At 48.1% G+C, this 23041-nt stretch overlaps 1 protein-coding gene across 1 annotated transcript; it reads left to right on the forward strand.

The window, feature by feature from the left end:
• Nucleotides 1-9952: 9952 nt before the first annotated feature.
• On the forward strand, nt 9953-12620 carry PRAMEF20 (PRAME family member 20). Its single transcript, XM_033113768.1, is given in 7 exon segments — nt 9953-10239; nt 10684-10762; nt 10804-10892; nt 10894-11244; nt 12124-12455; nt 12458-12522; nt 12525-12620. Coding segments are annotated over 7 exon segments (1299 nt in total).
• The last annotated feature ends 10421 nt before the right edge of the window (nt 12621-23041 follow it).

A 23041-nucleotide genomic window follows, 5' to 3' on the forward strand; every position in this document is an offset into this window, starting at 1 on the left:
TTTCACCCTTACCAGTCAGATCACACCAGGTGTGTTGGGATGGCTTGTACAGGATTAAATAACAAGGAGGAAAGAACTGTCACCTAACTTTTCCCCACTGGGGAAAAACCACTGCTTTCATTTTTGGTAAACTTGCTTCCTAGATCAGCAGTTCTCAGGAGTCCTTTGTACTTGTAGTCTTAAAATTTACCAAAGATCCCAAAAAGCTTTTGTTTATGTGGGTTGTATCTATCAGCATTTATCATACTAATTAAAGTGGAAATATGTTAAAGACTTATTTATTAATTCAATCGGACATAACAATACCAAACCAAAATACTTTGAAAGAGACAGAAAGAAACTGTCCATGGTGCCAGTCCAGGGGGGACAAGGTGGTGGGAGGAGTCTCATTTGGATAAAAAGCATAAATTCAGACTCTGCTCCCTCCATTTTCCTCCAGTGTGACCTTGGACCTGCCCAAGGCCACCATCTCTCCAGGCTCACCTTCCCCATTTCCCAGAGAAGCATAAAAGAGAAAAGTGGGTGAAGAAAAGGATGGTGATGTCCCAGAGGATGTGACATCAGCAAGAAATGACATTAACAGAATGCTCAGGCAGATTTTATGACATTGAAGCACACAGGATCAAATGTGGGAAGCTGATCCAAACTTAGAACGGAGTATGACTATTCACCAAAGCAGAGAAAAGATGCTCTCTCTCTGTGGTCAGTTATGCCGTGAACAGGCAATCACTCTTCAAACTACTCTCAGTAAGTTTTTTACAAGGAAATAAAACATTTTAATTCTCAAGGTTTTAAATGACAGTGTACTAAATAAATAATAGTTTTACTGTTTTTTCATTTCCCTACCTATTTTATAAACCACAGTAAGAGTTCTTAAAAATTTTTAAAGGTCACAGGATGTTCATAATTTTTCCCACTGGTTATTAGGATTGCTTTGTAGTTCACCTTGCACAGCTGTTTTACCATCCTGTACTATTATGGCCTAGGTACAGGTCTACCTGCATTTCATTTATTTTTCAGCTCATGTTTTTTTTTTTTTTTTTTAAAGATTTTTATTTTTTTTAATTGGGGAAGGGGAACAGGACTTCATTGGGGCACAGTGCGCACTTTCAGGACCTTTTTTTTTTTTTTCCCCAAGTCAAGTTGCTGTTGTCCCCTCAATCTTAGTTGTGGAGAGTGCCGTTCAGCTTCAAGTTGTTGTCCTTTCAGTCTTAGTTGTGGAGGGCGCAGCTCAGCTCCAGGTCCAGCTGCCGCTGCCAGTTGCAGGGGGCGCAGCCCACCATCCCCTGCGGGAGTCGAACCAGCAACCCTGTGGTTGAGAGGACGCGCTCCAACCAACTGAGCCATCTGGGAGGCAGCTCAGCTCAAGGTGCTGTGCCCAATCCCAGCTACAGGGGGCCGAGCCCACCATCCCCTGCGGGACCCGAGGAGCCCAACTGGCAACCCTGTGGTCGAGAGCCCACCGGCCCATGCGGGAATCGAACCGGCAGCCCTCGGAGTTGGGAGCACGGAGCTCCAACTGCCTGAGCCACCGGGCCGGCCCCAGCTCATGTGTTTTTGTCTGCCTCAATAGAATGTAAGATCTGTACACGAGATAACCTGAGTGGGACCATGTAATCCGTTGGATGTTTCCCCATCACCCAGAATAGCAGATGGCACATCCTAGGAACTCTTGTAAATACTTTTTTTAAAATTGAGGAATAATTAGAGTTACCTAGGGAGATCCAAGATGGTGGATATAAACACTGTGCCTGTTTTCATCCATGAACATATTAAAATGACAACTAAATTACAGAACAACCAACATGGAGAACTATCTGAAGTCTGGCTAAACAGAAGTTTTATAACTAAGAGTATACAGAAGAAGCCATGGACAGAAGAGATTGGTAGGAGAGGTGGAGACATGAAAGAGGCAGGCTCCAAACTTCCGTGTGGTGGTTGAGAACTGGAAGGGATATCTCAGCCACAGAGTTTCCCCCTGACGAGTGAGAGACCCCAGCCCCTGTAATGCAGGGACTCAGCTCTCGCTTCCCACACAAGAACACAGGATATGGCTAGGCCAAAAAAGGAACAACAATGGAGCCATAGATAGGGAAGTCACACACTATATTCTCAATGGCGGTTGGTCGAGACACAAAAGCATACAATCGCCAGTACCCCAACGAGGGGTCTTCCTGCACCCCAGTCTCTCTGGTGGCTGGGTGAGACACAGGAAGTAGGGTCCACATGATCTGCAATCCACGATCCGCTTGCTAACTGCACTTGTTAGCCACAATCTGCGCTTGCTAGCATAGCCACGACAGGTAGCTAATGGCTGACTGGTTACAGCTGGTGGCCATCTGATCACAGTTGATGGCCATCTACTAACCGAGCCAGTACCTTTCCGCGTGAGGCCAAGAGCCTGGAAACTGCTCTCCAGGACTCCGTCCTACAGCCCCCCACACCAGGCTCCCCAGCCATGAAGAGGAACCCCCCACAACATCTGGCTGTGAAAAACCATGGAGATTCCAACCATCCAGGTGAGACAGAAGGCAGTGGGAAACCCAGATGTTCTCGTAAAGGACCCGCGCATAGACTCACTCGCTCGCAGGCACTTACCTTGGGCTCCAGTGGAGGGATGGTGACTCAGGAAGTGTCAGAAGCATACGGAGGGCAGACTGAGTTGTGAGTCTTCAAGGAAAGAGAAGTTTCCATTTCCCCTGTGTGGGGATCTTTTCCTATGCAGCCGGCAGGGGGACGCCATCTTTCCTGTGCTGAGCCCTCCCCCAAATGGCCATATCTGAATCTGATTGGCCTGGGAGCTCTGCTGGGAGCCCGCCCTAACCAACTCCCCCAAAGCCGGAGGCATGTTCTAGCAAGCAGTCAGCTCCGCCTGCATTGCTCTGCTTCTTGGAAAACTATTGGAGTCCGAGAGCCGCAGGAGGGAGGTGACTGGCCTCAGTGTGCTGAGACTTTTGCTGAGTAGCTCCAGGCTCAGCACTGGCACCAAACCAGAATCTACATTAACCTGGTGACCCCAACTTTTTCCACTTAGTGATTCCCTGAGACCCTGCCTCACCCAACTTGTGTACCACACAAAGCTTTATCAGTGGCTGAAACTTAAGGGAGCTGGAAGGTGGCAGCAGGACTCGGGGTGTCCTGGTTTTTTGTGGAGCTACCCCAGTTCAGGTACTGGTTGTGACAGCTGATCTTGGTTTGCAGCGCAGCTTCTCCTATGTGCCTCCAGGTATAGCATAGACAGCAAACAACGACGGATCACTTTGTAGTTCCTATCAGGTAGTCCCCGGCCCGTCACAGGCAGTGAGTGACATAGGCCTGCACCGGAGCACCTCACAAGAGGCCCCAGAACCAACATACTCAGAGGTTGGCTTCAGATCACAGCAGAGCACCACACAATAAGCCCCATAAGCAGCACACACAAAGGACAGTTTCAGCAGGCCCCAGAGCCCACTATGGTGAGTCCCACCCAGTGAAGTATGCCCCTACCCTCTGCACAGCAGCCTGTAAGCTGTGGACGTGGCCAAACCCCACAGTCAATCAGCCTGAGGGCCAATCCCACCCACTGATATGCCAATAGCAATCAAGGCTCAACTATAACAGGAGGGTACACACAACCCACATGAGGGAGACTCCTGGAGCACCCAGAGCAGGTGACCAGGGAGACTGTGCCAGGGCTCCACAAGGCACCTACTACATAAGACAACCTGATTAAGATGGGAGACATAGCAGATATACCTAATACATAGAAACAAACACAGAAAGGCAGCCACAAAGAGGAAACAAAGAAATGTGTCCTAAATGAAAGAATGGGAGAAAACTCCAGAAAAAGAACTAAACGAAATGGAAGCAAGCAACCTACCGGACAGAGTTCAAAACAATGGTTATAAGGAAGCTCAATAAACTTAGTGAGAACTTCAACAAAGAGATAAAAAGCACAAAAAAGAACGCAGAAACCATAAAAAAGAACCAGTCGGAAGTGAAGAATACAATAACTGAAATGAAGAATGCACGAGAAGGAATCACCAGCAAACTAGATGAAGCAGAGGGTTGAATCAGTGATTTGGAAGACCCAATCAGAACAGCAAAACGAAAAAAAAGTCCAAAAAAAATGAGGATAGTTTTAAGAGACCTCTGGGACAACATCAAGCATAACAACATTCTCATCATAGGGGTACCAGAAGGCGAAGAGAGGAAGCAAGGGATTGAGACTATATTTGAAGAAATAATAACTGAAAACTTTCCTAACCTGGTGAAGGAAAGAGACATACAAGTCCAGGAAGTGTAGAGTCCCAAACAGGATGAACCCAAATAGATCCACACCAAGACAGATTATAATTAAAACGACAAAGGTTAAAGACAAAGAGAGAATCCTAAAAGCAGCAAGAGAAAAGCAACTAGTAACTTATAAGGGAGCTCCCATAAGACTGTCTTGACCCTGTGCTCCTACTTTGTTCCACTGGAAAGTGCCAGGCAACCTGATGGGCCTTTGTTTTACTGTCATCCACCATCACCTTCCTATGACTTGCAGTAGATTTGGGGTAATTTGGATGACAAGACACAGTGCCAAATTTCCTGCTATAGTTGAGCCTTGACTGCTATTGGCATATCAGTGGGTGGGACTGACCCTCAGGCTGATTGACTGTGGGGTTTGGCCTCATTTCCTCCTGAAAAGCCCAATCCTCACAGTCTGATGAGGCCATGATGAGTGAGGAGACTGAACGGCAAAATTATCCAGAGCACCCTTTCCCAGGTCTACATGCTAAGGCCCGGCCCTCCCCTTCCCTCCTAACCTGTCCCTCATCTTTGCATCCAGAATGGATGCTCACTAGTCTCTCCCTGGATTCTCCACTGGCCTTACTCTGTGCCCTTGGGGTGGGAGCAGGGATGGGAGGGGACAGCCACTGGAACTTCATGTAGGTCACAGCAAACAAAGCCAGCCCTTTGGGAACTCACACCTCCCAAATCTAGGTCTGTAGTGCCCCCCAGTGGTCTCAGACACAAGTCCCCAGCCTTGAAGCGTCACAGCTCTGTGGAAGCCAAGGGACCTGGTCTGCTCATTTCCCTCCTTCCCCCTCGTCTGGGCCTTGCACCAGCTCCTCTGGCTATTCCCTGCTCTTGTCCCTCTTTCTTCCCTTAATCCCCAAGGCCCCATCCTGCCTGGAGTGGGTCAGCAGATTCCCTCCAACCTTCTATACCTCTACAAGCTTGTTCCTCGAGCTTGGACCCAGAGCGATGTTGTCATCACATCTTTACTGGTGAGGAAGAAAGGACAGCCCCTTGTGTAGGCAAGATATTAGTGGATCTAAAGACTCTGTTGAATACTAGAGGGGCAATGAGGGCCATCATGGGGACTTGGATTTTTAAAAAGGCAGAGGGCAAAACATTTCAGGGTCAGAAGAGATGACTTGGTGGCAGAAAAAAGACATCCTGCATCCCAGGAGAACTTTGTCTGCTCAAAAGCGGGGCTGAGAGAGCCACAGAGGGGAGAACTGATGCCTGGGGACTGGTCCCCAGAGCTTCTCCTTAGCCTGGCTCCTCTAGGAATACCAGAAGACCCATGACTTCTCAGCAACCCAGGAGGGGGCGCCCTTGACACTCCTGGGTGCCTCTTTGGATTCAGAAGTGCAACTGGAGAACACTATGCCTTGTGGTTAGTTGTATTCTCCAAAACACCTCAGTAGAATTTGAGAATTTCTTCAGATTCCATTGGAAGGGTCCCCATGCTCCAGGTTCCAGGAGAGGTGAACTGACATTCCTGGGATGCAGCAAGAGGGCTGCCCAGTCAGGAGAAGGAACTGGAGGCACAGAAATATTCTACACCTCTGAGCAAGGACCTGGGAGCAGATGTGTTGGAGTCTTAGTTGAACTGACATTCCTGGGATTCTGACTGGAAAAGGGGGTCAGGATATCCTCCCAATGGGCAGGCTCAGAAGGCTGCTCTGACCTGGGCAGCAAACGAGGTCCATGAGAACAGGTGACCACGACACGGTAGAAATGTGTCCCAAATCCAGGCTTCTCATTGGACCCTGGGGGTCCTCCTGGGCCCCCTCAATAGGTCAGGAAGGATAGCACCTCCATGCAGATGTGTTTCCACCTCCTCAGATGCCCCAGTGTGTCCCCTGAGCAAACAGTCTCTGTGTGGAGATGGACAGAGGAGTGTCCCGTTGCCTCTGGGCAGAAAAGAGAGTATTAGGCTTTTATACTTTCTAGAACTTTCGAAGACCTTAACCGCTCCTATCTCCTTGGATCTTATAGAAGCTGGGATCCCATAGAAACATCCCTAGCTTGGATTTCTGCCATTTTCCTAATTCCACTGATGTTCACATGATGGTTGTCTGAACTTGGGGGTCCTTCTGAGCCCCTCACCGGAGGGAATCTACCAATTACTTGCTGCGTGAACGTGGGCGGGTTCCTCTCCCTGGCCAAGGCTTGGGTCCAGCAGCCTAAAAATGGGGAAAATAGCAGTGAACTTTAGATGTTCTGTGAAGGGCATTTGAGGGAGCAGATGAAAAGTGCCTGCACCATTGCTCACCCAGTGGGTGTTCAATAAACAGAGGCGTTTATGGTTATCGTTACTAATTTCACTCTACTGCAGCCCATTAATGAAGATGATTAACCTAGTTTTATGCAAAGGCCATTTACAAATATAGGGTAGAAATGTGGAGAGAGGAATCTTCTGGAAAGATACCAAGACAGAGAACATCCTTCAAAGAACCCTCGCCTTGGCAGCCAGTGGTATGTAAGAATTGTTTCAGCATCACACTGGCTGGGGTGTGCGAGGGGAGGGAGAAAGCCATGGAGACATCTTTGGGGGTGGAGGGAGATTTTCTCTTCCTTTGTGTCCCTAACTTCCCCAAAATCCACGCGTGATTCAGCCCAGGTGGGCGTCATCCCTGACCATAGCAGACCCTTCAATTCCAAACGTCGCTTCTGAATTTTGTGGGGAAACGTGTTGGTATTTGGGCACCGTGCTTAATATGAACAGAAAAGAGTTTTGTCTCTATGCCTAACGGCATGTCCGTGAGCAGAATCTCTGTGTCCAACGAGTTTCGGGGCAGGAAAGGACTTTTGGAAATTGCCTTTGCCTCAGTTGTTACCTAAATTGGTACAATTGTTTGAGGAAACATTAATTATCAAAATGGAAAAAAAGCCAGTGGGATTATGGTTAGGCTCCCAAGGGTCCTGGAAAATGGTTGGGGCTACTTGCTGTCTGGGAAGTGTCCCCTGTGGAAGAACCCTGACTCTGAGATAAAAGTCTCCTGGTAGCAGCTGCTACCTGTCACCATGACGATGACAGGGCTACGTGTGATTGGCCCACGTTTACTTCTCTCCCTGGCTCCAAGATCTCCAAGAGCCCACCACGTCCACACTCAGTGCCTTTCAGGCTTGGAAATGTACGACTTCTTAGGGCCGGCTGCCTCTCCCTCAGCTCACATTCTTGGATTTAATCTTCTCCAGCCAATTTGCTGAGCAAATCTCATCTTTCCGGGGGGGGGGGGAGGTGGGGGGGAACAACATTTTCCTCTTGGGAGGGACAGAAGATAGGATCTCCCTCCCTGCCCTCATGGATGACACTGTCTCCAATTCAGCCACTCCCCTTTTAGTTTCTAAAGTCACCCAGAGAAAAATCTTTCAATCTCCCTCCTCACCAAGAAAAAAAAACCCCATATTTCACACGATCTTGGGTCATTCATAGGGTCCCATTAGAACGGCCCAGCTCCGCGCCCTGCCCAGCTCTCACCCCTACTTCTCATTGTGGTTCTGACCTGGCCTCCTTCAGAGAAGCCTCGTGGTCTGGAAGACCAGTGACATCCTCAATTGCATGTCCCTTGCTCCCTGAATGGGTTCATGATCTGCTGTGTTAACTGACATCAAACCTAAGTGACAACTTGATGCACGGAGACGTTTTTTTTCTTTTCTTTTAAATCTAAATAATATATTTTATTTAATTCAGGGAGTACAAAATATTGCCATTTCAACATGTAGCCAACAGAAACAAATAATCCCCGAGACATTATATACGTTTTTTCATAGTAAGTCTTGAAAATCCAGAGTGTCTTTTTCACTGACAGCACATCTTAATTTGGAGTAGCCGCATTTCAAGAGCTCAGAAGCCACTTACAGCCAGTGGGTATTGTATTAGGCAGCACACATGTGAAACGTGTCAGTCAAACTTCCTAACAACTTTAAGAAGACAGAAGCTTTTGTGATTATAAATGAGGAATTAAAACAAAGAAACTAAGAAATTCGTTCATAGTCAACAGCAAGTTGGTGCAAAGCCCAGGTTCAAACCTTGGTCTTTGGTCTCCAAATTTTATGCTCTTTTTTATGCTGTCTGTACAATAAGAACTGATGTTCAACATGACCCTGAAATACAGCCAGATTGATCAAATAAATTAATAATGACATGGCTTCCCCTATAAAATGAGAGGGCTGGACAGGTGGTCACGTTTCTTTTCTTTTCTTTGGGGACGACACCACTGTCTTCACACAAAATTGTTTTAACTCTAGAACTTTCTGATGATTTTGATGTGGCCAAAGATCCCCCAGCAATGAGGCTTTCGGGTTTGTTTTGTTTGTTCCGTCTAAAGTCAGGAACTGATTACACCCTTCCCCGTCTCACACCGAGAAGAGGACTGTCTCACTATCAGGAAAACTCAATCAGTGTCTAGGGACTGAATCAATGAACGAGTCCTGAACTGTGCCCTTCCCTAATTCTTTCTCTTTCCTCAATAGAGGTCTGATTCAATCAATTAATCTGGAGAAAGGCAAAGATCCCATTAGGATTAACTGGACGGAGACTGAGGAATCTACTCAGGTTATTGCTTTCTGATTGGAGGTTAGTAGTTGAAAAGGGGAAATGTGATTAGAAAGGTCTATAAAAGCCTGTCATCAAAGAAGAGATACAGAATACTTCAGCTTTGGAGTCACTGCCTTGGTTCCCTCCCAGGTCTGAGGTCTGAGCACCCAGCCAACCACCTCAGGGCAGGTAAGTTTCCAACTTCAGCTAAGGATACCCCCACCTTACCTTAGGCAGCATGGAGACCTGCAGCCTGAGATGGCAAGGAGAACATTCCTCTTTATTTTCAGATGAACAGACTTAAAAGGCTTGGTTTTGCCTCTTAAGTGTAGTTTTGCCTTAATCCCAAACATTTTGATTTGTGCTTTGGTTTGTGATTTTTAAATGTCTTAACTGAGCTGATTTTTTTTTCCTAATGAAAAACATCTAACTGGCGTTTTATTTCTTGACACTTCAAGTATTTAGCCTGTGCACTTAGATTACGGCTCACGTACTTGGTGGTTTTGTGATTTTACTAGTTTGGCCTTCTTTTCTAGCTGAAAGCTTCAGAACATTCCATATGATTGTAAAGACTAGATTCTACACTGAATGTGAACTATTTGTTCCCCTGAACTCCTTCTCATAGATGTAAAGAGATAACACATAGAAATGTACGTCTCAGGGGTTCTTTTTTTTTTTACCTCTAAGCTTTGTTACACAACTTTTTTACAGTTGGTCATTTAAGTTTTTTAAAAAAGAATGGCATCCAGTTTAGGGGCGTCATCTTAATCTTTCCCAGGCAGGTTAACTGTGGGAACTGAGGGTGTAGGCTGTGTTGGGCCACATGAGTGATGGTCCCCCCACAAGGGTGGGGGTCAGCTTTGTCTCTTTGGTACCCACTTCCCAGTGGGACTGGAATTAAAGCAGGGGGTACTTCTGAGATGCCTGTCCTGGGGCCGGAAGGGGCAGAGCTATGACTCTGTGGCCACTGAGCCCAGAATGCAACTGGGTAAACTGAGGCTCTTCCATCCTTGCTAGAACAGTGATTTTCGCCCTGAGTTGGTGCCTCTAAAGGGGGGGTAGTCAGACGATGGACGTGCTCATGCTTGGCCTGAGAAAGATGCTGTGTTCCCTTGACGCTCCCACAGGATTCCCTTCGGGGAAGATTCAAAGATGAGCATCCGGACGCTGCCCAGACTCCTGGAACTGGAGGGAAAGAGCGTGCTGAGGGACGAGGCCTTGGCCATCACATCTCTGGAGTATCTGCCCACTGAGCTCTTCCCGCCACTCTTCATGGAGGCGTTCTGTAGAAGACACAGAAAGTCCCTGATGGCGATGGTGCACGCCTGGCCCTTCACCCGCCTCCCTCTGGGGGGCCTGATGCAAATGCCTCAGCACTAGATCTTACAAGCTACGTTGGATGGGCTTGACATCCTGCTTGCCCAGAAGGTTCGCCCCAGGTAAGGCAGATCCAGGGAGCCTAGAAGGGTCCTGTGCATCCCGGAACACGGCTGGGGTCAGGGAGTGTGGAGGGCCAAAGGGTGGATCAGAGTTCTCTGGTGGTGCCAGCGAAGCTCAGAGAGACTTTGGCCGTTGCTGAGTCCACTTTGGAAAGTGGAGGACGCTTAAGAGGCTGGGGCACCTGAAAGGACATGCCCCTACCTCCTCCCGATGGTACTTAAAGGTACTAGAAGTAGAGAGCAGGAAGGATGGAAGAGGAAGGAGATGGAGAAAGGTAGAGAGGAAAGAAGAGGGCATGGGAGACCCTGACGTCGGGCTGTGAGGTACAAGCTCAGAGGGGAAGTCCCATTGTTGCCTAAACTCTGAGATGCTTGGTTTCATGCAGCTGAGCTCTTTCTGTTGACCTTAAAGCATTTCAGCCAATGTCCTGCTTCCCTGCACAGGAGGTGGAAACTGCAGGTACTGGATTTACCGAATACTGGTCAGAACTTCTGGAGCATGTGGTCTGGAGCCGGGGCCCAGGTGAGCTCACCGATGGGACCGGTGGCTGAGGCCAGTTCCAGGATGAGGAAGCGCTTGGCCCCTTGGAGGTTTTCATCAACCTTAGCTTCAGCAATAGGATCCGGAATCAGTTCTTCACCCACCTCATCCACGCAGAGAGCAGGAGCACTCCACCTGTGCTGTAAGATGCTGAAGATTTTTGCAGTGCCCATCCAGAGTATTAAGAAGGTCCTAACTATGGTGCGGCTGGACTGCATCCAGGAGGTGGCAGTGAATTGCACCTGGAACCTGTCCGCCCTGGGGGTGTTTGCTCCTTACCTGGGTCAGATGAGAAACGTGCACACACTCTTTCTCTCCCACATCCACATGCCGACCCCCGAGGAGAAGGAGCAGGAATGGCATGTCTCCCAATTCACCTCGCAGCTCCTTCGGCTGCACCACCTCCGGAGGCTCTATACGGAATCTCCCTCCTTCCTCGAAGGGCGGCTGGACCAGATGATCAGGTGAGCAGTGTAATAGTGAACGCACACCCTAGAGTGTCAAGAGCATGGCCTTGTTTGCTGCTCTATCCTCAAGTGTGGTTTCCTAGGACCGCCCAAAAGAAAGGTGGAGGGACAAACTGGGATAGAGTCTCTGGAAAGAGACACCGTACTAGGAAGCTATAAAGTGGGGGTTCAGACCTAGCGAACTCTTCCCTAGGAAGCGACGTTCAAGTTAAGATGACTTAGGATAAGGGGTGAGTGAGGAGGGAAAGCCACATCAGACTTGAGTGTTTCCAAAGATAAGCTCTGCCCACCAGCTGCGTGAATGCGAATAAGCCTGTTTCAAATTCCGCATCTGTAAAAGGTTACTTTGCGCTCCAGGTGAGGTAGTTAATATATGAGAAATGCGTGATTCTGGAGATAAAGGAGCAGGAGCGAAAAGGATCATAAAAAGTGAAAAGTGGTTTGCAGTAATGGATACCCCCGTTGATGTCATACATCAGAAGAACTAGCCTCAAGTGGCCCAGAGATCTGGGTGCCTGGGGTTCAAGCAGGGGACAGAAGGAAGCCTGTCTGTTGAGAGCATTTTGGCCTTGTCTACCAATATTGAAATTCAGTGATGACCACGGAGCCAGGCTCTCCTGAGCATATTCCAGGGCATTCTATTATGTCCATTCATCCTCATAAGTAAGCGGTGTGCTCTGCTTGATGGGCGAGCAAAGGGAGCTTGGGTGCGTTGAAAAGACTCAGGCTAAAATGAGACTGGGCGCCCTGGGTGCTGGCCTTCATCAGACGGTCAGAAGGACCCTGGGCTTGGTCGACTCGGTCCTCTCCCACCTTGAGGCCCCCCTTTCCCCGCTACTCCTGTCCCCCAGAATCAACTGCTCCGTCTCTCCCCAGCTGCCTGCAGACGCCCTTGGAGACCCTCTCAGTAAGTAACTGCCTGCTTATGGAATCAGACTTGAAGCATCTGTCCCAGTCCCCAAACCTCAGTCAGCTAAAGGACGTGGATCTGAGTGGTGTCACCCTGGCCGATTTCAGTCCCAAGCCCCTCCGAGCTCTGCTAGAGAAAACTGCATCCACCCTCCAGGACCTGGACTTAGTTTATTGTGGAATCGTGGACTCCCAAGTCGAGGTCATCCTACCTGTCCTGAGCCGCTGCTGCCAGCTCAGGACCTTCAGCATCTCCGGGAACCCCCTCTCCACGGCCACGGTGGAGAAGCTGCTGTGTCACACGGGCTACGCAGTTTAAGCCTAGAGCTGTACCCCGCCCCTCTGGAGAGTTACAGCTCCAAGGGTAACTCTCCTCTCTCGAGAGGAGGTTTGCCCAGATTTGGGCTGAGCTGATAGAGATTCTGAGGGACTTGGGACGGACGGCCCAGGACCATCTGGCTTAGCACCAGCCCCTGTCCTCACTATGGCAACAAGACATTCTATGACATGGAGCCCATTCTGTGCCCCTGCACTAGCTTTGCTTAGTGAGGTGCATCTAGCAAAAGCTTTCTTCTGGGCACTTGGAAACTGAAACCTAGGACCAAGGTGCATTATAAAGGGAACACGCCCATGGTTTCAGACACGTGCTCGGTGCAAATGGGAAAAGGAAGGTGATCCAGCTGTGGCTCAGGATTGCAGGGGGAAATGTTGACTCAAGAAGTTAATGGGACCTTAGGGAACAAGGGTCCTAGAGAGTCCGACACATGAGTCTGAGTTGCCGGAAGGGGATCTGGGCTTGAGAGACACGGGTGGGAGTTACCCTGAGGTGATGCTTGGTTGTAAAGCAATGTCACAAATAAAGGAAAGTTCAGTGGCAACCATCTGGTTTCCATGATATATTAACCTGCTTTCCCAACTTGCACCTCAGGACCCTCCAGTTACTAAAGAAAAAATGGTGCTGAGTTGTCAGGATCTAACTCAAACTGCTGGGATGAGGTTCGGCCCCAGGGGTTCATAGCACCATTTTTATCGTTCCCTCCAGTTCTCCGGGCATCTTCCCTCCTGATTTCCATGGCTGCTCCGTGGATTAATATACACAACGGGAACATATATTCCACTACGTGGCCAATGAGCCGTTGGCGTGAAGGGCTCTTGGTGGGGGCTCTCACTGCTGACTCAGGCCAGGACCTCGAGCGGGAGACTACCTCACCTCCAGGTGCATCCATGAGTCTCAGTTCCTGGCCTTTGGCTGTGAGCAAAGGGCTTCACTGCACAAGGCAGAAACCCCAGGTCTGGAAGGGGTCGTCCACACTGCAGACCAGCCACGGCCTCTGGGCCTCGCCAATAAATAACCCATGCCTCTCGTCCTGGTGGCTGGCAATCCTTCGCAAATTAAGCTTTCTGTGGCCAGGAAAGATATTGGGGTTCCTTCTAGCAAAATTAACTAAAGTCATATGGGCATATAACATTAAAAAGTATATTTCTATATCGCATTAAAAGCATACCCTTTTTGAGGGGCTAGGGCGTATCAATGAGAGATTGACTTTATTCCCATAACACCTTCTGTCTCTCCCTGTCAAAGAAGACTCCATAGGATAGCATGTTTGGAAATCAGTATATCAGGATGAGTATTAATAACCAGTTGCAGCTGGTTTCAGCCTGATCCCACCGGGTGCTCTGGAGCGTGGAGTGTAACCACAGTGTGGGTCCCACCTGGAGGCCAGGGGGCTGCTTTTGTGGGAGGCCTGGGGCAGGGCTGACAAGGGGCCTTCCCTTCTGCGGGGTGGGAGAGGGGGGCGTCATTCTCTCGAATAATCCGGAGCTGGGAGTCATTAGCCATCACCACTCATAGCAGTTGGAGATGGGCGTGCCCAGTAGAGCAGCTCTCGAGTCCTTACACCTCGTCAAATCTGCTTCTGGCTGAAGGGATGGTTCTGTGGTCACTGCTGAGAGACCGAGAGATGCACAGCAGGTTGTCAGGACAAAGGACTATGACATATGACAACAATGGCAACAGCGAAGGTTGCTCCAGGAATTCAGGGCTGGGGCACTCAGACCCTTGCAGAAAGCTGCAAAGTGCAAAAGGGAGACAAGGTTTCAAGAGGACACTTTAAGAACCCTCCCTCCCACCCCCAAATGTACTGGATGAGATGGCTTATCACTCAATCCCTCTTTAAACACATACATATTCATGATGGGGCAAGGGGAGAGGTTGTCTGGGAGTTAACTCGCTGTCAAAACGTGGCATTTTTTTTTTCTTCCACTTAACACTGTGGCTTGCCTTTGTGTCCCCAACATCTCCACAATGGCACTCCAAAGGCCCTGGATGAGAAACATTCCATTAACTTTCGATCATGGGCTGGGCCTGGCGCCAGCTTCCTATTTGACAGTGAAATCTGTTAGAGCAGGTCCGTGACCCACTTTGATGTGGTTACAGACAGAGGACTCAACCTCCTTGAAAATTCAAATCCCTCCTTGGTCCCGGGAGGAAGATAGTGCAGACTCCCGTTCATTGTAATGATGGCTTCTTCCTGCCGGACTTCGCCCTCGTGAGACCCCTTATTCCTCAGCAAGAAGAAATGACAACAAAAGAACAGGACACTATGAAGATTTGCTCCCTTTTGTCCCTTTGGTCTTAAGCGAGGCAGACGTGCATTATTTTTAATCCTTTGGTTAGGACAGAGCATCACTTATGTATTCACCTTGTCTGGCTTGAATCCTTGAGTTTTGGGGGAGATTTGTCTCTGTTGAGGACAAAGAAGTGAATCAGAGACACTGAGCAAGAAGGGAAAGAGATGAGATAAAGGGATTTTATCTGCCAGCTTCCTCTAGGGACGTAAAAGGTAAAAGTTAGCCTGGAGGAAGTAAGCGCTATTTCCAAGGTCAGAGAAATGTACACTTGAAACCTGTACAGTTTTACTAACCAATGTCACCCCCATTAAAAGAGAGAGAGAGACAGAGAGGTCAAAACCGTAGACACTAGAATTTCAGTCTGGTGCTCAATATAACCAGGCTTTGAAAAAAAAAACACGACATCCTTTTGCCTAATTTAGATAGCACTGGAGGTTCAAGGACATTATAAAAAACTAGTTAATGGTGGTTGTTCTTTTTCTTTTTCTTTTTTTTTTCCTTCAGAGAAGCTCAAAATTGATTTTGCATGTTGCGATTCACTGGAGCCGTATTGAAGAGGATCTGGTCAGTGTGATAAATAAGGTAATTAAGCTGGCGGCTTGGCCCCTACCCCCACCCCCATCTTCTGTACATGGATTTGGTCAAACCCTTTCAGTTTCCCCACAATTCTTTTTGCTCTCAAATAGTTTCTTCTTTGCCCGGAGCCACTTCTGCTTCCTGAGTGAATATGCATACAGGCTGGTTTGGTCAAATGCACTTCAATCTATTTAGGTGCTGCCTGGCATTCAACTGGCAGGATTGTCAGCAAGAGATAAATCAAAGAGCTGTCACCTTCTGCAGTGGCACGTTGCAAGGGACATTAACTCCCCTCCAAACAAGACAGAGGTGGCCTTTTTTTCTTCGGGGTAAAACGTTCCAGTGCAGGAGGCTAGAGTGGGAGTTAGTGCAGGCGCTGCAATTGGCTGCATAACCCTGGCTCCAGGGGTGGAAGGAGACAAGCAGGCGATGCTCTCCCTACCCCAGCCCCACACCCATCACTTTTACTAGACCGGCTCCTTCTCCTCCAGGTTTCAGCTTTTATATCAGCTCCTCAGAGAAGCTTTCCCTGACCACATCCACTGTTCCCCCTCACTCTGCTAGTTTCCGCCACAGAACAAACATACCACAATCTGTAATGATGTGCATTCTTGTTTTTTCTATTAGGTTGGTGCAAAAGTAATTGCGGTTTAACGGTTAAAAATAATGGCAAAAACCGCAATTACTTTTGTACCAACCTAATAGACGCCCAGCTCCGGGAGGGCATAAGACCTCACCCATTTTATTCATCAATATCGACCCAGGAGTGACCCCGTGTCTGGCCCATGTAGGCACTCAATACATATTGTTGTTGTTGAAACTTGAGAGGTAATCACTGGTCATTCCTCTTTTCCTTGTCTCCATATTCAGAACCGAGAGAAGATGCAGGAGTTAGGAGAGCGTAGGTCTGGATGTCGACCTTGTTTCAGTTACGCTAAGACCAGAGACAGTGGTTTGGATTGTGGCCAGACAGGTATTCTAAGTCCCCCATCCACACCTGAACTGACCTGTCCAGGTTGAGCTTCAGGCTTTGAGGATGGGATGGAGGTGACAGAGGAAGTAGAGGAAGAGAAGGAGTGGAGGGGAGGGAGAAAGGGAGAAAGTGGGAGCCAAGAGTGTGGAAAGCTAATGTGTATGGAGGAGAGCCGATGCCCTCCTCCAGGAAACCTGAGGAGTGGGGAGAAGGTGGTCTCCCTCCACCTCCGGCGTCTCTCCCATCAACCCTAGTAAGTGGTCAAACATGTGATGATTCATGGAGGGGTACACAGGGGGTACTTTCATGGACTTTCAAGTCAGCAATTCTTCATGGAGCTCCCTGGTGTGGGGCCAGGGGTTGGAAGGTTTTGGTCAGCCTTACTCTTGTCATGACATGGGTTTCAGGAGAGGCCTGGGCTGATCACATCATTCATTCATTCACTCATTCATTCATTCCCCCCGGGTTTCCTTGGATGGAGGCAGTACCACTTTGGGTTTTCTGCTCCCTTCCCTGGACTTTACTGAAGAGCATGAGGTGCCCTCTCAGATTTCCCCCAAGTGGCCGATCACAGAAGGCGTCCCATACTGTCGGGCTTCTTGATGTCCTACTTGTATGAAGGATTGTCCATCAGGTCCTATTTGAAGATTTTTAAAATATATATTAGGTTGGGGCAAAAGTAATTGTGGTTTAAAAGGTTAAAAATAATTGCAAAAACCGAAGTTACTTTTGCACCAACCATATATATATATATTTTGTTTGTTTGTTTGTTTGTTTTTGCTAAAAATAGTTACAGCTGGAAATCTTTGGTAGAGATGCCACGGTCCCCTTTCATCCCAGGAAACCCGAGGAACTGTTTCTAACAATCGCTGTTACCCAGGAATTATGCCTTCCTGCTCATCCCATCCAGAGCTATCGGCTCCCGGAGGTTCTGGGTGTTGGTGGGATGGCGTGCTATAACGGGACAGGTATGGCCACTGACTTGCCTATCTCACCGGGCACATGGCTTCCGATCTGAGCATCAATATGCCCCCAGGAAAAAGAGGGATGATGTGATCTGTCTGCCCTGGGGATTTGGAAAACATATACAAAGTACCTGACACATGGTAGGAACTCAAAAGATAATTATTATCATGATTCTTTTCATCTTCTCCAAGACCAGTGTCAACCAGGACATATCCTTATAGCCATTTTACTGCAATCCTATTCACTAATTCAGCATTTCTGGGACTTTATGGAACATAACTACTGTGAATAACAACTGACTAACACACACACACACACACACACACACTGACTCCAGTTTGGGTAAAGATGAAGAATCCAGGGTTAGAGGGGATCTGAGGGATGTGAATACCCAGTCTGTGACCCCGCCCCCCCATAGTGATTTCTACCAATTAGCGTGGGCCCCAATGGAATGGGCTGCCTTGCAAGGTGGTGCTAGTGGTGCCCCAGCCGGGACCCTACCACATGGCCAATCACTGATGGCCAAGCCCCTCGGAGAATCCAATGGGCGGGGGGCCCATTCCATGTGGGAGACAACATTCCAAGGATTAGGGATACTTAGAATCACTTAGAGCCATCATTTTCTACTTGGGCTCTGAGCGTCCCACAGCTGCTATAATTTTGCTTTTATTTCAATGTTTCCGCTAAGTCTTCTTTTCCAAACAAAACAACATAAGCTCCTGCATTTGTTGTCTGCTGTCTTTATCTTTTCCTTGTCCTTCTGTTCTTTTCACTGGGGACTGCTTGCTTGTGAAGGGACTCACTGGCCAACTCCTGGGGCCGAGGGGTGGGGAGGCTGCCAGCTGCCGGCTTTGGGTAAAGATGAAGGATCGCAGTCCTCTGTGTGGCTGACACAGGGAAGGGAGATAGCAGCAGTCAATCCTTAGTTATATTTGCCTGTCTGCCTGTAGGGGAGCCACCCCCTTGCCAACTGCCTGCTCCACAGCGCATCCCCGGGCAGCCCCGCTCACTTACCCGGAGGGCCCTCAGCAGAGGGTGGGGTCAGAGAGGGTAGGAAAGGGGGTTCTGGGCTCCTCTGCTCAGCAGAGCTGGAAGCTTGACCTCTCTGCACATAAATTCTCTACCGTGCCACCTCCATCCCGGTTTCTGAATTTACCCTAACTCTCTCTCTCTTCAGTCTGGGTGGGGGCGAGAGGGAGAACTTGGGTTGGCCAGACCTGAGTTCCAGCCCACTTGCCGGCTGTGCAATGTTGGGGGAGCCACCCAACCTCTCTGAGCGGGTTTTCCCTTCTGTCAAATGAGCTTAATGGTTCCCTCTTTTTCAGGAGTGTTGGGAGGATTGTATGACGGGTGTATGTGTGTGTGTGTGTGTGTGTGTGTGTGCGCGCGTGCATAGTCAGTTCTTGTTATTCACAGCAGTTATGTTCCATAAAGTCACAGAAATGCTGAATTAGCGAATACTGAACATTGCCCCCAGGTGAAATACAGGGTTGGGTTCCTTGAGCCTCTGGTCACATTTTTGTCAACCGATCAATGCCTAACTTTGTTTTATGTATGTTTCTGCTCAAAGACATCTCCTTTGATATATATTGTGATAATGGTTTATAACATCAAACTCACAGCCTACAGCACTGTAAGTCAAGCCTGAACGAAGCTTATCTAACGCGCGTATTTTCTCCATAAGTTACATCACGGCCCTCATATGCTGAGGAACAATAAACAACCCTTCGCACTACCCTTGGGAGCCATTGTAGACAGCAAAATCACAAACCAAATGTGCAAAAATACAGAAAATGTAGTGCTACACAGACAGTGCGAAGGTTGTTTCCTGTATGAGAGCCAAACCAGGAGGGCAGAACAGCCCTTTGTGTGACGTCTGCTGGGACCGTGCACGTCTGGAGACTAATTTTGCACTCTGAGCATAGGGACTACAAAGTGCTATGAATATTGACTTTGGGGTTACAAATAAATTTTAGCGAGCAGGCAAATTAGAAAATACAGGTGAACTGAACATATGCATTCCTGGCTCAGAGCCCCAGTCCCAGCTCACACCTGAGATTAAGGATGGGGGAGAACTTTCCAGATATACATATGTAACTCATATATACGAGATTTCTAGTTGCCTCTCGATACCCTTTGTCCATGTCTTCTCTAGTGAATAATGTAGCAACAACATTTTATCTGGTCACATGACACTGCCCGCACCCTTTCAGCTAAATAACTTCATTTCCCAGATTCCCTGAAAATCGTGAGGGCCCAGTGACCAAGCTCAAACCAATATGAAATAAGCAGAAGTGTTGGGTGGAACGTCTAGTAAGTCCCCTTAAAAGAGATTGCAGTGTCATTCCCCTCTGTTCCCCCTTCTTGCTTGCTAGGATGCGGAAGTGATGGCTGGCGCTCAGGCAGACATCTTGGGTCATGATGCTACAGATGGCAGAGCCACAGTGAGAAGGAACCTTGGCTTCTTAGAATTATGAAGCAGCCAGAAGGTCCTTGACTGACCTCCTAATGTGGGAGAGAAATAAGCTGCTGTCTTGTTCATGTTACTGTTATCTGGTTTTGTCGTCGTTTGCTTGTTTATTGTTATGTTTGGCCAAAACCAATCTTAAGTGATACCAGAGGGTTCTAATCCTGCTTTGCCGTTAACCAGCTCTACAGTGTTACTGTGGTCACCTCACCTCTTTGTGCCTTAATTTTCACATCAGCGAATTGGTGGGGAAGTAAACTAGTAGAAATCAAAAAACTTTCCCATTCTAAAAATCTCGGATTGTAACCAGTCTGAAACACAAGGCTTTCATAGAACACATTCACAGGGTCATTTTCCTAAGATAGATGGAAGGGGAGATGTCGTTGTCGTGGAGATGCCCCTGTGATGCTACCCAGTGCCAACCAGCCACAGAGAAGATGAGAGGATGCTCAATGTATGTGACTTGAACAAATGACCAAAGGAACCCGTGCCAGGAGGGAGTGTCAGCATGTGGTCAGAAAGTCCAATCAATCAGAAGGATGGCAGCCTGGACCTGGCCAAAGGAAGCCACTATTCTTTCTCAGCCTCAGGAACTAGGATATGGAACATACCAAGTTGCAGAAGCAGGGGTTTCCTTGAGCAAGAAAACCGGAGATGGCTCCAACACACCACAGGCAGAGATGGCCAGAACAGGGCAGTCTGGGACCCCTAGAACAATGGATTCTAAAAGTATAGCCCAGCCAATGCCCTAGTCTCAGCAACAGATGAAGCTTCCTGGCAGGGGGAGCTATGTGGACCCCAAAAGATGGAATTTCAGATCAAGGTAAGGGCATCTTTGCCCAGGTGGGCCTAGACTCAGGAGGTGTCTAGATATCCCCTGTCATGCAGGGTCTCTGGTCCCGCTCCCCGCACAAGAACGCAGGATATGGCGAGGCCAAACAGGAACACCAATGGAGCCATGGATAGAGGGTTCATACCACTATAGTCTCGCTGGCGGCTGGGTTGGAGACACAGGAAGCAGGAGCCACACGATCCGCAATCTGCCGTCCGCTTCTCTGCCAACCAACCAACAACCCTAGCGTAGCCACGGCAGTTGTATCAGTGGCTAATGGCTAACTGGTTACAGCTGACGGCCATCTATTACCCGAGCCAGCACCTTTCCACGTGAGGTCGAGAGCCTGGAAACTGCTCTCCTGGCTCTGTCCCCACACTCCCTCTGTTTTGGAAGTTCCAGCTGTTATCTTTTTTAAAAAACAATGTTTATCCAAGACTTGATGAACTCTTTTCAGAGAGGTAAGCTGCCTACTGTCCTCCATTTCCATATACGACGGGGGGAAACAGGATTTGAGGTTAGGTCTGCCAAGGAGATCCAAAGGTGTTCCTTGTTTTTGTTTTTCTCTTTTTCGTTTCTTGATCTTTTTTCAAACATATTTAATTTCTTTTCTAGGGCAGGGGCTGTACCCTGCTGCCTCTCTAATCCCCCATTGAACTATTTATATTCCTCACCCAAGATCCCAGCAGAAAGGAGGGCAGGGCTGGCAGCAAATCGACCCTGGATTTCAATTGATCCTCTGTGTCTGCAATACCCAAGCAGAAATCTCCTTGCAGAGCCTGTGGCTACTCAGGCCAGGACTCAACATGCAGGGTCTGTTGTCTGCAAGGTCACTCAATGTCACAGAGGGTCCCTAGATGCGCGGGGTCCCGACACTCTCTCCTTCTCCACAAATTAAGAGCTAAGAGAGACAGATTTTTCAGATTCAGAGGACAGTGGCCACACATGGAGAAACCCCAGGCATTGAGTACACAGTCAAGAAGGTACTGGAAGAGGTACCTCGTGTCCCGAATCTCAGAAGGAAAATGTGAAGTTAGCCACGTAGTTGTTCCCAGGGCATCTGGTGTCTAGTTACCCACAGAAAAAACTGTGGCCCAGAGACACTGAGTAACCTGCTTAAGATCAAAGGGCATTCAGGACTACTCAGCCATGAAAAGGAATGACCTGCTGATTCGTGAATCTCAAAATAGTTGTGCTGAGTGCAAGAAACCCAACCAAAAAGAATTCCTACTCTATGGTTCCACTTAGAAAAAACTTTAGAAAATGCAAATGAATCTAGTGACAAAGCAGATCAATGGTGGCCTGGGGCTGGGGAGGGATGGTAAGAGGGATGACAAAGGAAACCCTTTGGGATGAAGACTGTTCATGATCTTGATTGTGGTGATGATTTCATGGGGATAGCTAGATCAATGGATTGACCAATAGATAAAAACTTATCAAATTATATCCTTTAAACATGTGTAATTGATTATATGTCAATTACATCAATCAAGTTGTTCAAACAAAACACAAAAAAACCTTTTCCAGGATCTACCCCTTACAAAATAGCAATCAGAGAGCAGACATAGAATTAGATTTCAATCTTTTGATCTTTATTGGTTTCTGTCCAGGATGTCTTTTTCTTCCCAAGTCACTATATACAGAAGGTGCCAAAAAAATTTATACACATTTTAAGAAAGAAAAACTGTATTAAAATTGTAATACTTAATATATTCCGATAACAAAAGATGAATACAAGTCACATTTAACTTCTGCAATTACAAGAGCTGCTCAGAGTGGTTACCATGAGTATCCAGACACTTCTGAGTATGGCGAACTACTGCTTGAGCAACGTTGACCAAAGTGTCCACTTGTATACATTTTTTGGCACCCCCGGTATTAATGTGCTATAAAGAATAACAAATTACCACAAATTCAGCAGCTTAAAACAATACTCATTTATCACCTCCAGGTTTCTGTGGGTCATACCCCGGGCACGGCCTAGCTGGTCCTCTGTTCAGGGTCTCCCAGGGCTTCAATCAAGGTGTCACCTGGGGTTGGGGCCTCAGGGGTCCTATTCTGAGCTCACGTGGCAGAATTCATGTGGCAGAATTTATGTCACTGCAGCTGTAGAACGTACGTGACTTGCTTCTTCTGGACCAGCAGGGCACAGAGTCTCTCTCTTCAAGATTCTCCTTTAAAGGGCTCATCCAGAATAATCTCCCTTTTGGATTCCCAAGGTCAACAGCTGCAATATCCCTTCACTTTTGGCCTTATAATATAACCTAATCACAGGGGTGAAATCCCGGCATCATTTTCTGTGCCGTCCACACACTCAAGGGGGAGGGGGCCGTACAAGGTCTGGGCACCAGGGGGCAGGAATCTCGTTGGCCATCTTAGAATCCTGCCTACCTGCTGTTCTCGCTGTCTCTATCCAACAGTTTACAAGTAAACAAGTAAA

The sequence above is a fragment of the Rhinolophus ferrumequinum genome, chromosome 9, assembly GCF_004115265.2.
Source record: "Rhinolophus ferrumequinum isolate MPI-CBG mRhiFer1 chromosome 9, mRhiFer1_v1.p, whole genome shotgun sequence".
NCBI lineage: Eukaryota > Metazoa > Chordata > Mammalia > Chiroptera > Rhinolophidae > Rhinolophus > Rhinolophus ferrumequinum.